We start from the raw sequence: 15,522 nt of genomic DNA on the forward strand, positions 1-15,522 counted from the left end.
AAACACACAAAAATTTTTACCAAAGCATTTATAGTTAATCTATCAGCATCCTTAAGTAAAAAAAAAAAAAAAAGAAAAAAAAACAGAAATGGCTTCTCAAGCTCTCACTTATTTTTATTTAGCTGGAAATCTATCTACCAAAAATGTTGTCCTGTTAGTATGTGCCATACCTACTTTGTAGCACAATGGTATTTGTGTACGAACATTTGAACATGTCCTTACTAGTAGCTTCTAATTTTTATAAACTAGAGATTTTGATAAAGTTGGCTACTCAACAATATTGCCAAACATCTTAGGGAACAAACTATTCCTGTCATACTGAAATATGAAAAATGTCAGAGTTGTTTAAGAATCCTTAACAAAATGTCAAAAAATAATACAGTGCTGAAATATCATAAAAATCCTGTTGAGTGTGTGAGGGTACATAAAACAGTTATCTTTTGTTGGCAAAACAAAACTAAACATGGAGAGGATAAGCCCTGTCATTTTTACATCTAATACAATGACTTCTAAGGGGGACTAAAATGCATTACTGGAATGTTTGACCTGGAAGAGTTCCTTATTAGAGAAATGAGAAAAATAAAAGCCAGAGACGGTAAGTGACCTGCCTGAAGCCATGCAGCTAGTGGCAAGACAACACTAGTGAGAATGCAGAAACGCCTAGAAATTTAAGCCTTTTCCCTTTGCTAAACAGGAATCTTTGCAAATAGAATGCATTGTAGAGAAATTATATATATCTCCTTAGGGTACATTTGATCCTTCAAAATTCCTTATATTTAGTTGCCAGGTGTTATTAATTAATTCATATCTGTTCTTGATCATCTGTTACTGATTTGCAAATCTGAGTAGCTTATAATTTGGGGAGTAGAAAAAATATTCTAATGGGGAAAAACTGTGCAAATGGAAAAACTGTTAATGACATACACATTAATTAAATGCTTTATAAATACTAAGGATTTAATTTTTCATTCTAAAAGACCAATAAAAAATGTTATACATGTAGTTCTTAAAATGTTTGATTTAAAGAAAGTCTTAGTTAAAAATACCAAATTTATAAACTATAGCAATGATTTAAATAAACTTTTTTATTTCTCTTAAGTAAAAAAATACTAAATTTAACATTTAAACCTTTCTGTAATTTCATTCTTAAGAAGGCGATTAGAAATCTTTCACTTAAGTTTTTAAATTCAAATCTTAACAAGAAGTAAAGGGAACACAGACTAAAGATTTTATCTAACAATTAGATTAACAGTCTTGACTTCAAGATTACCTAGCCAGTTAGGAACAAGCTAGAACTCAAAGTCAGGTTTCTGAATTCTGTCTAGTATTCTCAACAAGTTTTCTTCTAAAGTATTTGAGATAACTTTCTCTCATTTTGTGACCCAACTCCAAATCCCCTTCAAATCTTTTTGGAAAGAAATTAAATATAAATGTAAAAAAAGAGGTTTGTGAAGCTAGAGGGCTCAGGTTCACCCCTTGGGCAGTGTTTTGGGTCTCTGCTGCCATTTGAGATGTCTACATTTGGCTTAAGGCACTGGGCGGGGTGTAAGAACTCAGGAGTATTTAATACGTAGGGCAGCCCCTGCTTTGACACTTTAAATCCTTTACCTCTCCTTATTTGTTTCCTGTCCTTCTTCCTTTCTCACTTTCTCTCGCTCTCCTTATATTTACTGATATCTATATTTATTTTTACAGAAACAGGCCTTGTTTACGAAGGCATGGTCTTAAACATGAGGACATGAACACCATCTTTTTGAGGCTCACAACTTTGCTCTAATTTAAAAGGTTAAGACAAATGCACACATAACTAATTTAAGACAGAATCTGATAAACTTCACAGGAGAGAGAGAAAATGTTATGGAGGATAACAGGATTTCAAATACAGTCATACAGCTGAAATTTAAAGAAATTTATTTTGAAGCTTAAAAGGCTAAGTAGTCTCTGTAAACAAAGAGTTTGTACACCTGCGTGAAAAAGTCTTCACAATATTGGGGAGAATGAAGAAAACCATAGCTTTCCTTATTTAAAGGTGACATAGTGTTTGCCATGGAAAATTCTCAGGAAACTGTGGTTTTCACACACCTCCAGTTTCTTCCATTTCAAATAAATTAAATAAAAAAAGAAAAACACCTCATCTTTTAATGGAAAAATTTTATTTTGGCATATGGGTGTTTATTGTGAACAGAAAGTATTTGGTGTTCAATTTTGAAAAGAATTTTAAGAATGTACATGTGAATATAAACAACTGTCTAAAAATGAAAAAGCTCTTTTACATGCAATGTTCCTTCCTTTGAAATGTTGCTTAAAACAAACGGACTAATTCTAAATGCCAGAACTAGTAGAGGTGGAATGCTAGTAGCAATACTTTTAATTTTAAATTGGACTTAATTTCAATTCTAGCTTCTACCTAAAGATATAAACACATTAACATTTGTATCTATTAAAAACATTTAGGGAGATGATAAGAAACAGTCCATTGAGCTGGATCAGAAGAATTGTGGCAAACTAAGGCCTAGAGTCCACATTAAGGGAACAGGAGAAATTTCTGCATTCATTGAACTCACAATCCCTATGATGGCATGATTCTAAAACACAGACTGACATATATGGGACTTATTCTATTCCCTTGTCCTAAACTTTCGTTTTGTAGCAGAGACCTGGGTTAGACCTTGGACCTGCCATTTCCTACTGACTGAATAGAGGTATATTTTTGACCTTTCTGGGCTGGTTGTCTCATCTGTTAAATGGGGTTATCATTATCTTCCCTGAGAAAGCTACATATAAAGCACCTAATGAGTCAGGCAACTGGTAGATGTTAACACATATTAATTTGCTTCCTCTCATCCTGTAGTTTAAAATAACTCTCTTCTGGGGGCCGGCCCGGTGGCGCAGCAGTTAAGTGCACATGTTCTGCTTCTCGGCCCAGGGTTCGCTGGTTGGGATCCCTGGTGCAGATATGTCACCCCTTGGCAAAAGCCATGCTGTGGTAGGCATCCCACGTATAAAGTAGAAGAAGATGGGCATGGATGTTAGCTCAGGGCCAGTCTTCCTCAGCAAAAAGAGGAGGGTTGGCATTAGTTAGCTCAGGGTTAATCTTCCTCAAAAAAAAGTAAAAATAAAATAAAATAACTCTCTTTTGCACATATGAATGCTTTCTACATGAGATCATTATTGTAAGATCAATCGAGATGGAATGTATACGGGAGAATTGTGCAAGCTGTAAGATGTTACACAAATTAATTTGTTCTTCTATTCTGATGGTCAGACAGCCTCAAATGTGCCGAGCTTTACGTAACAGACTTATTTCCTATTTGGTGATTATCCACTGACCTCCCTTCCTAGGACAAACTAAAGAATAATCAGACCTCCTTCTAGGACACTCTGCTGCCTGCCTCATTTTGTTTTTAGATGTTTAATTTATTAACAGATTTTGATATTTTGATACAGAAGAACCTAAACGCAATTGAAGAATATCACAAATCAAATAAAATAGTAACAAAATAGCTTAAATCAAATAGCCTGGGAGGAATATGAGAGGAATATGAAAGGATTCTTAAGCAGAGCAATTTCCCTGGGCTTTATACCCCTCAAGGGTTCCATCAAGAACTCTGATGAAACAAAATTGTTTTCCCTTCCTCCCTCTCTACCTTCTTTTCCTTCATTGTTTGGAGGAAGGTACAAAAAGGGCAGAAATGTAATCAGATTTCACTTGACAATATTTCGGTCAGATCCTAAACTTCCTTTTTCTTTTTCTTTCTTTTTTTTTTTTAAAGATTGGCCCTGAGCTAACATCTGTAGCCCATCTTTTTTCCTCTCCTTCTCCCCAAAACCCCCCACTATATAGCTGTATATTCTTGTTGTAGGTCCTTCTAGTTCTGCTATGTGGGACGCCACCTCACCATGGCTTGATGAGTGGTTCTAGGTCCACACCCAGGATCCAAACCAGCAAAACCCCGGCCGCCAAGGCAGGTACACAAACTTAACCACTCTACCACAGGGCCGGTCCCTAAACTTTCTATATGAATTACTATTATACATCCCATGACTACAAATCTAGTCATATGCAAAATGAATTTACTATTACAAAATAACCATAAGCTAATATATACACTTGTTTCCCCATTTTTAGGATAAATGACATTTCACACCCTGGAAGGCTGAACAGAGGGTTGTAAATGGAAGAAGATACTCTACAAAACTTATTTTACGTACCCTAAAAAACTGATTTGATATACATTACACATACAGTAACTAATATTAACCCTCTAAAGTGAAAACAAACTAGCTGAGAAGATAAAAAAAAAAACCAGACACGGGATATTTTATTTTGGAGAATTTCAAGTTAAAATTAAGGAATAAATATTGCCAAGTTTTAAACTCTTAGAGTTTAAATGGAAACATAGTATTATTAGGGAACTAAAAATAAACTGCTTTTTACTTTTACCACAAATTAAACATTAATGAATTAATTCTAGAATTTAGCTGCAACATAGTTCAAAATATTTATTCTGGTAAAAATCTTAAATTATCATTTTTCTAAACTCTCAAGAGAAAACAAGAATATATTCTGCCATATTTTTATACAATTACCAATATTCCATTTAACATGTCATTATTTTGTCTGAGATACTGACCACACCACAAGTTTAAAACTATAATAGGGCTAAACTTTTTCCCTCTCTTTATGAGTGAATTCTATGAAACACGAATATTTACTGTAGAACTATGCTAGTATAAAACAGGCTGCTGTAAAGTCATGCTTATGACTTTGGTGTTGTTTTTCTGACAAGGATGATGACGACGACAACAAATCTTCCCTCCCCTCAAACAAACAAAAACCTTTCATATTCTGGCCTTCTTAGGATAAAATGCTTTAAAATTTAACATGTCTAAAATCCATCAATTGTAGAGAAGTGTTAGTCTACGTAAATGTAGAATCAGAATATTTTTCCCTTAAGGCTGGAATAGGTAAACTGGCATTGATAGTTGGAGATTTCAACACACCTCTCTTAGTGATCGATAAAACAGGTAGGCAGAAAATCAGTAAAGATTATAAATCACCTGAACAACACTATCAATCAATTTGCCTTAATTGATATTTGTATGACACTGATCCCGAGAGAATATATATGTTTTCAAGTGCACATGAAATATTCACCAAGATAAGTCATACTCTGGACCAGAACCCAAACAACAAAGTTAAAAGAATAAAAATCATAAAAAGTATGCTCATGAGTCATAAAGGAAACAGTAACAAAAAGACACCTGGAAAACTCTCTGTCCAGAAATTAAACAACATAGTTCTAATTAAACTATGGGTCAAATGAAGTTTCAAGGGAAATTTAAAACATTTTGAACTCAAAGAAAATGGAAATACAACATATCAAATTTATGAGATGGAGCTAAATTAGTGCTTAGAGGGAAATTATAGCATTAAATGCTTACATTAGAAAAGAAAGGTCTAAAAGTAGTTAATTTAAGCTTCCAGATTAAGAAACTAGAAAAAGAGCAAAGTAAACACAAATGCAAGAAGAAATAATATAGATAATTAGAGCAAATGTTGATGAAAGTGAAAACAGAAAATCAAGAGAGAAAAATCAATCAATGCAAAATCTGTTTTCATGTGGAACTGTCTTATGCAGCCATCAGCCAAGTGGGTGGAAATGAGAAGGGGAAAGAGCAAGGAAGAAGCAGGAGTGGCAAATCCAAAGAGCAGAAGGTCTAGGTAAAAGTCCTAACCGCGCCAGGTAACAGTGGTACAGCCTTAATCAGCTCATTTCATTCTTCCTGAGCTTTGGTTTCCTCATTTGTAAAAATAATCTTTCACAGGGTGAATGCAGGGATTAAATAAAATATTCATGAAAATTATTTGAAAAGAATAAAAATAAAGATTCTTTGCTCTAACTAGTAAGATTAACAGATTAATTGCTATCTAATACATAAATGCCACATTAAATTCAACACATCTTTAAGGACCTTGAAGGCATGCTATCACAGCAATGTAAAATTCATAAATTACCATAAAAATTCTATTTGGTGCCAATATTGGAACACAAGTGCAGAAAAATCATTATATATTAATAGTAACCGACTTCTTGATTAGTTTGCTCTTCAAGGGAAAAAGTGACAAGATAAAAGTAAGTCAACAATGTATATAAGAAGCTTTTCCCAAAAGAAATACAAACCATTGTAGATATACCTTTTTGCAGATTTTTTCAAAGCTGATATCATCACTAAGAGCAGATTTAGTTACTGTATCAGGTTTTAATTCCTATAGAAGAATAAAAGAAAATAATTTTAGTTATGAGTGTAATTTTAAACTGTCATTATTATTCTGAGTTAAATTTCTTCCCGTGTTTGGCTTTTAAGAAATGAGATATTAAGCAAATTCTTAATTTTTAGAAGAGAATAACTCCTATCACAGTTAAGAAATTATCATGCTATGAAAAAAGCCACAGCAAAATTAATTTAAATGCTAATCTTCTTAAGACAATTATATTCAGATTCTATGGAAGCCACAAAATCTCCAGAATAATGAAAACATTAATTGAAATAAGATTAAAATAATTTAAAATGTTAACTTATGACTTAAGTTTAAAGAAATTATTACTTATTTTAATTTCAGGACTGGCAATTTCATCAATTTATGGAGAAATGTAGAGATTTACAGAAAAATATTTAATTTTGATTCTTGATTATAAAACCTAAGCCACAAAATACTTTTCCATTATGCACAAAATTATTGCCGATTTATTTTAGAAAATTAAAAAACAGAGAAAAGCAGAAAGAATAAGAAGTAAAATTACTGGCAATGTCTACATGACTATAATTTTATCGTATACTCTTCTACATTTTTCTTTCGGAGAATTTAACTTTGATATGCACTCCACTAAGGGAATGAAGAACAACTGTAGATCACACAAAAATGAAATTTTTCTATATTAACACTTAACAAGTTATTCTAATATCCATGAAAAGATACAATTAACATTTGTGCCTTTTTTCACAATATTGTTTAGAAGAAAGCTAAATAAAAAAATCATACAGTTGATTTTAAAACAACATTGACTGACAGTAAAGTAGAAATGTGATATGACAAAAATTGTGCACAATTTAGGTGAAAATGACATTTAAATTATGTTTTAAACAAAAACGGAGCAACAGCAATTTTATAAACTAGCTCTATCATTTAATGACAGGGCAAACGTATTTCCATTTTTTTATTCTTTTACATTGCTGCCCTTATCTAACCAACCTCTTAGTAGCAGACGTTAATATATTTTCGGACTTTCGATCTTTTTAAAAATAAGAATGTGAAGACTATCCTTGTACATACTAGTTTGTGTAATTCCTTTTGAAAAATTACCACATATTCTGTATTAAAGAGCTATAGTGTGCTTTTGAAAAGAGAGCAGAATGGAAAAAATAAAACACTGATAATGATGATCCAAAGTCAAAAAGATTAGAAAGCACTGTTTCTGAAAGTAAAGACTCAATTTCATTTTGTATACACTAATACAATTGCAAAAAATGTGTACGTAAAACAAATCTATAAAACAGTACATAAATAATAGACTCTTATTTTTAAATTTTGTGTGTGTATATATTATATATACATCATATGTGTATATTATATATACACACAAATAAATAAAAATATAAAAAATATAAATATAAATAAATATATATACATTAAAAAAAATTTGTTTCATGACATATTTTGCCTGAAAATGTCTTTGGTGCTTGATGAGCTAATTTGGGAGATGGCCTCCCTGAGGCAGTTTAAAGTTAATAAAACTATTTAAATTATAGTTAACAAACCCAAAGATTTGTCCTGCCTTTTTTAAGATTTGCCCTGCCTTTGTCAACGGCTGGCTACAAGCACCCTTTTCTACCCTGTAAGAAAAAAAAATCATTCTAAAGAGTGAACTGGTTAAATTTTATTGTTAAAATGAACTTAAGCACAGAAGATAATGATGTCTTCTAAATCTCAACTCATCCACATATTTTCTCCAAAACAATAAATTCAACAAGAAATACAAATAAAACCAAACATGAATCATGTCTTCAGCATTATCACGAGATAAGAGGATGCCATCAACCTCAAAATATCTCTAAATAGAGAAACTAACAACATATTCAACAGAGCTCTCACTGCTGCTATAGGCTTGTGAATATGGAGAGCCAGAGAATGGAAGATTAAGATACTGGTAGAAAAAGAGGAGAGTGGAGTGAAAGACATACATGTGACAGACAAAAAGCACTACCAGAAAGCAAAAACTACTACAAAAAGTCAAAATGCTGAACACAAATCTGAGACTTGGTAACTCACAGCACTGGCTACAGAGAAGGGCTTGAAAGTGAGTGGTTCTGAAGGCAGTGGCCTCAACAAGCACTGCTCTGAGAAGAATCAGATAAATAGGGAGTGTGTTCCTACTTTCAGATATAAAGATGAAGATAAGGAAAGAAAGAGAGAGAAATTATGGACCCTACAGAGACAGAAGAAAAGACATGTAACCAATTCCTCCTTATCATCATCCATTAAAAAATTTCACTTCACCATACTGACATATGATGTACCTTGTCTACAAAATGGCTGGGATTAAGGGAAAAAAATCTAATTTATATAAAATTAATGGAAGAAGAAAACAGAAAATGTAAATCAAAACATTTTATCTGATAGATTCTCCACTAAAAAACTAACCATGAAACAAAAGACAATTGTAACATAACCCTCCAAACTGCACTTAGGGAGCCTCAAACAAGCATTTGGGGTTATACTAAAAATATGCAAAGTCAGAAATTAAAACACTAACGGCAGAAATAGGTAAAACACAAAAATGCCCCACAGTTGATAAAGCTTAGGAAATACACTCAAGGAAAAGAAACATCATCTCAGAAAGGGAGAACAGATTCAAAGAAAAATTCAATAAGAGACACTAAAGAAAGTCAAGAAAACGAAACTGAAATAAAGAAAAAAAAAGGATGGAAAGGATGATCCCACATATGTATAACTGGGGTCTCTGACGAAGAAAAACTAAACAATAGAAGAAAACCAATACTTAGAACTATAATTTCAAAAAACTTTCCGGGAAAAAACCACCAAACAAAAAACTTAACAAAAGGGCTTGTTATGTACCTAGCTAAAGTGACCTGGAATGATCAATAATGAAATGATTTTAAGATGTGGATATTATCCTGGATTATCGAGGTAATTCCTGCCTATGTGGCAGGCTCCCAATAAAAACCCTGGGCACCAAGGCTCAAGTGAGCTGCTTGGTTTTGCAAGTGTTGTCACATATCATTGCTGGGAGTGTGTCCATGTGACTATCGTGGGAGAAGTAAACTTACGCCTAGTTTCTTCTAGACTTCCCCCATTTGACTTCTCTTTTTGCTGATTTTAATCTTTAATAAACCATAACTTGAGTATAAAAGCTTTGCTGAGTCCTGTGAATGCTTCTAGTGGATCACCGAGCCTCAGGGTAGTCTTGGGGATCCTTGACCCATTCAATTTTATAGAAGAGGAAAATGATAATCCAAGAAAATTTAAGAGATCCATTCAAGGTATTACAATATGGCTAGGACTAGAATGCCCACATCTTGCTTTGTGCCATATCCTGTTGTTGGTGGTGATAAATTAGACATTGTTTTAATTCCTTCCTAATCACATTAAGTTATCATTGCTCAAGTTTCCTACATTAAAGACAGTCATCCACTAATAACTGGATCCATCAGAATATTCCAGTTCCCTGTTTCACAGTGCCAGATGCTACTGCTTTGCTTATATTCAGAACAGCAAATTTAATTGGAATTAGGTAATCCCAATTTTGTTTATATGGTTATCTCCTTGTCTTTCTTCTCTCCAGAGAATTTTGTTTGAACAATCGAATATACTGACTCAAAACTAGATAACCTGTGTAGTGCTGTCTCTGCTTAAGTGGGGAAAGTATGTTTGCAACCAAATTATTCTGTATCAGGCTGTCTTGTCTGGGTCAAGACAAAAAGTAACTTAGAGGCTGTAACCATGCTGACATTTTTAACTTAATAAAATATAAAACATGTTCGTATTTTCCAAAATGTGAATAAAATTGGAGACGGTGCTTAGATTATGAGGGGTTAATCACCAACACAAGAAATTACAAAATGCCAAGAAAAGTACAGATTCTTGGAGATTCTTTTTGTTCTATTTGGAAATGAGGCAAGAAATGCATTTCTCTGAAATAAAGAATCTGAAATAACTCGTGAGAGAGCTACTGATATCCAAATCTGTATGCTTTTCCACAGATGGGAATCTCATTATGGTTACCTTTCAGTGACAACAAAAACCTTATTTCCTAAATATTGTTCTACTGTTTCCTAAATACAGTTCTACCAGATGGAACTTTAATAAGGTTATACTCTCTCATCATATTGCCAAGGATTTTTCCAAATAAAATCTCTCTGTCTTCCTCCTTCACCTATTCCTCTGTTCTCTATGGCAATTAATGGCATCTCCAGCCTCTGCTGCTTAGGTTAGACAGCTCAGAGTCATCTGACACTGTGTGCTTCTTAGTCATGCTTCTGTCACGCTCCCCTCCCCTTTTTTGCTTTCTCTGCTGCAGTGTCTGTTGAATTTGGTTCCTTCCTCTGGATTACCATGATCTTACCCATAGATTCAGGACTTCATTATAGATTGTGTGGACTACAATAGCCTTACTGAGTTTCCTGTTTCCAGGACCAGTAACTCCAAGACCCATAAGTCACCATCCTAAATATAGAAGGAAGTCAAAGATCCTCATTCGGATACTTAAATTCTTTCATTATCTGGTCTCAATGTATCTTCCTGCTCTAATATCATAATACACTTCTTTTCGGAACCTCATATGTCATCCATTCAGTTTTACCTCTAGAGAATTTCCTGAATAAATTTTCTATTCTCCCATCTCAGAATCTTTGGTACACTGTCTGCTTTTTAAATTTTTTTTTTTTTTTGTGGCATGCCTTTCTCTAACTGGTCACCTATCTTTCTCAATCCCTTTCTCCCCAATCAAAATCTATGTTTCAACTCTTGGTTTCTAAATACCACTAAAATGAAGCAGGGCTTCTTAGAGAAATGGCTGATTACAGATCTGGGTAGGAAAAGCATAATCCCTGCCACACTTTGTTATGCCAGAAAAAGAAGAACTAATTGGGTTCTCTCAAAAAGTCATATAAGCTAGCCTGGAAGGGCCACTAGTGGTCAAATTTGGGTGTCAAAAAGAATAATAATAGCAATGAATCATCATCACGTTGACCATGTAATTTGTTGTTCAAGCCAGGACCCATGTGAGAGTGAAATGAGGCTCTATTAAAAATTATGCTGGGACAAGTGGTGATTACCAGGAGAACCCCAGGGAAATCTGGTCATACGGCCACCCTAATTATAACACTTGCCTATTCTTGCTGTCTCCAAATGCTCTATATTTTCTCCTAAATCCACGTCAAGCAAGCTTTTGTCCCAATTACTCCACCAATCCCATCCTTCTAAGAGTCACTAACGATCTCCATGTCGCTAAATCTAATAAACGGGTCTCAGTATTCCTCTTATTTGACATATCAGTACCATCTGACTCTTCCCTTCCTTGTCCTATCATCAACTTTTAACAAGTTAATTCCTCCTTTCTCCTTAATATACTTTCTTCATTTGACTTACAGGACCCATACTCTTGGTTGCTCTTTCTTAGCCTGCTTTTCTAGTTCTTCCTCTTCTCTTTAGCTTAAGAGCTGTCTAGGATTCTATTCTTGGTGCTCTTCTCTTCACTATTCCCTAATACTTTGTGATTTCAACCAGCCTCATGACTTTAAATATCATGCACATGTCAATAACTTCCAAAAGTCTCTATCTCTAGCCCAAATCTCTCTTCTCCACTCCAGACCTACATCAAGCTGACTATTTCACATCATCTCTCTTAATTCTTTCTAGTCTGCTCTGTTTTTTCCACAGCATAAAATCTACTAATATAATAAATAATTAACTTATTTATTATGCTGTCTTCCCCAATCTTCCTAAAAAATAAATTATAAAAGATCAGGAAACATTTTTTCTCAGACATATCATAAGTGCTTAGTAAAGTACATGGCATTTGGTAAATGCTCAAAAATACTTGTGGAAAGAATGAAAACTGAAGTTATTTTTACTTGTTAGGTATTATAAATTGTTAAACTGAGTATCTCAGTCATCTCAATATTGGGTATAACATAACCCAGACCTGCTAGTAAACAATGTCCCTGTTCAGGAACGATGGCAGACAGTACATTTAATAACTATGTCTTTTATTCAAGTTTCTTATTTTTTAATTTTCTAAATTAAAAACAAAAAAACATGGGGCCAGCCTGGTGGAGTAGTGGTAAAGTTCACATGCTCCACTTCGTCAGACCGAGGTTCATAGGTTTGGATCCCAGGTGCAGACCTACACATCGCTTATCAAGCCATGCTGTGGCAGGTGTCCCACATATAAAATAGAGGAAGATGGGAACAGATGTTAGCTCAAGGCCAATCTTCCCCAGCCAAGAAAAGAGGAGGATCGGCAGTGGATGTTAGCTCAGGGCTAATCTTCCTCACCAAAAACAAAAAAACAAAAAACTCCCAAACCCCCAAAACCCCAGTTAATCTTTACTCTTGTCCATATTGAGATGTGAATCTAAATCGCTATCACACCTGAATCTAAATCGCTATCACACCTAACACAGAACTTCATGTAGGGAAACAAGTAAAATAAAAACTTTGGATTTCTTGATTCTACAAGTATTTCCTTTACAAATTTTTCAAAACGAAAACAATAAAGCAATATAAATTTAAGTCTCCATTCTACAACTTCTTCAGTTACAGTCAGTCACCTTTTAAGACTCAGCTTCTTGCCACAGGAAGCCTTCCTCGAATCCTCGAAGCAGTACTGAGTAGCCCTTCTCCAATACACCTGTCAGTGTTGTATATATTGTAGTGAAACTCTGTTCACATGTCCATCTCTCTCATTAGACTATAAGCTTCTCAAGGGCAAACATCATATTAATTTCCATATTTTTATAAACTAGCAGAGTATTTGGCATATAACGTACAGGTCTAATATATTTTTATTGAGCTGAAATAAAGAGTTTTGGTCATGAGGATGGCTCTGAGATGACATTATAAAAGTGTGTGAACTTTTCTAGCAAAGTACAGGACTACATATTATCAGGTAAAACTTGTTTTTTGAATCCTACAATACTAACTAAAATAACAAGAATGATTTCGGCTTCTGGCCTAAAGTCACAATGCAACATGGACAATGATGGTGGACTGTGTGGTATAGTAGATCTCCAAACGGTCTCTGTTCAGGATCTCTCTGTCATTGAACAGTTTTGGCATAACTTTTCAAAACCGTATGGAAGGCAATGGCTATCTTAAATACCTCATCTGTGCCATTTATATGGAGTACAAGATTACAGAGATTCAAAATCTTAAAAAATACATTGAAAGAGTACTATGCTAGCAACACAGATATTGCATAATTTACTAAATCCCCACAGCAAAGAAGTTAAACAGGAATTATTTCCACTTTTAACATGAATAAACAGACTCAAAGACACACAATTAGTTAATGATACACAAACAGTATCAACCCAACTTGTTAAAAATTTCAGGAAATGACACAAGTGGCTTTATTCTTCTTTGCTTTTGTAATTATACTCTGCTACATCTTAAAAGTTATCAACACATTGCTGATTTTACTTCACAAAACTTACTATTTGAAATTCACATTTTTAAACCTGAAATGAAAAATGAACTAATAACAAAGTCTTAAACATTATTATTAGATGGAGGACAAGGGGAAAAAACTAAAAATTCACAAACAACTTTGATAGAGATTTATCAGTTTTTTTCCCTAAGATTCACCTTAAGCTAATATCTGTTGTCAATCTTCCTCTCTCTCTCTTCAATCTTCCTCTATTTCACATGTGGGTTGCCATCACAGCATGGCTGACGAGTGGTGTAGGTCCACACCTGGGATCTGAACCCATGAACCTAGGCCACTGAAGCAGAGTGAGTTGAACTTAACGACTATGCCACGGGGCCCATCCAAGATTTATTTTAATTTTGATTAGAAAAACTTAATGGTACTTTCCTATAACCTCTTTAAAAATCTATTTATTATAGATGTGTATGTTAATATTTGAAATATGTTACTGAGAACTTTCCATTTTGCAGAAGACAAGGCATTGTGTAAAAAGACAACCAAAAAAATGCAGTTTAATTTTTGAAATAATATGCAAATGATCTGAGATAATAAATAACACAAAGGTAGATGCAATGCAATCAACTGTTTGGTGGTGTAGCTTTCAATGGTAGGAATAATAAAAAGATACCCAAATTACTGGGGGACATTTCTCAAATTGCACAAACCTCCCATCCACTATGATAAATGTCCCCACGAATGAATCTTCATGCATCTATCCCCTGCCTCCCCCAACAAAACTACTGTTTTAGATGTTGGTAAAGATTGTGACAATGATTCACCCTGGTTTTATAAGAGTATGTATGAGGTGGTTGTGAATGCTGCCTTGCTATCAGTTAAAGCCAGAGAAACTTAAAAACAGGAATGCACAAAGTATGCGTAGGGGATTATAATGTTGATGGTAGCATGTAGACAGAAATGTGGATGAGAGATAAAGTTGGCTGGATGAGAGGGGCCAATTGATAAAACTTTTAATACTCATGAGGAATTAGACCCGTTCTGGCAGACAATAGGAAGTTAATTTAGATTCTTGAACAGGAGAATGATATAATAAAACAAAGTAGGTTTACTACTAGGAAATTTTACTAGTGTCAGGTCTTTGCTCGCAGCCAGTTTAAGAATTACTAAATGTCTACAAATAGTACTTTAGTTCCAAGATGACTTTCACGTTTAAAGTTGAATTTTCATACTTTAAAAACTAACCTGAATGCACATTTCAACTATAAATTATTTCCATCGAGATATAATAATTACTGATACGAAAATAATTATAATTTCAGTGAGCAAAAGCTAAAAACATCTTGTATAATTCAATAGTCCAAAGATTTGCATTTCACTTAAAAAGCAGAAGTTAACTGATCAAAAACATTATCAAATAATTTAGTCAAATAGAGCTCCAAAACCTCCTTATCATTATATAGTTCTGTCTCTCACAGTAGAAATACCTTTTAGAAAATACAACAAAATAGCTTGTTTAACCACATGATTAACCATGATCACAACTTTTATGCCAAAAAAAATAAAATCACCCACTTCTGTCATGTTCAAAGAGGCAAGCAGATGATATGAGGTCCAGCAATTACATCAACCTGAAGATTCCCCATAGAATACTTATGCATTTTAAAGAATAAGTCAGAGCAGAAAGTCTTCTAATCATTCTAGAGATTCTCTCCTAGCAAAATAGCTGGGCTTGGGGAGAAAAAGTTTACTATTTTTGAACTGGAATCCAAACATTTGTTTAAAAGGGCATAATTTTGCAGCAAATTTATAAAGATTAAATGAAATACTTAAA

The 15,522-nt window shown here is 33.8% G+C and overlaps 1 protein-coding gene across 1 annotated transcript in view; it reads right to left on the reverse strand.

The window, feature by feature from the left end:
* LOC103557831 (serum response factor-binding protein 1) overlaps positions 1-15,522 on the reverse strand; it is a 68,609-nt gene that overhangs the window by 15,754 nt on the left and 37,333 nt on the right. Inside the window, exon 4 of the mRNA XM_008530535.2 lies at positions 6,200-6,271. Coding sequence (XP_008528757.2) covers positions 6,200-6,271 — 72 coding nt within the window. The remainder of the gene's footprint in view (positions 1-6,199; positions 6,272-15,522) is intronic.

The sequence above is a fragment of the Equus przewalskii genome, chromosome 13 (genome assembly GCF_037783145.1).
Source record: "Equus przewalskii isolate Varuska chromosome 13, EquPr2, whole genome shotgun sequence".
Classification (NCBI taxonomy): Eukaryota; Metazoa; Chordata; class Mammalia; order Perissodactyla; family Equidae; genus Equus; species Equus przewalskii.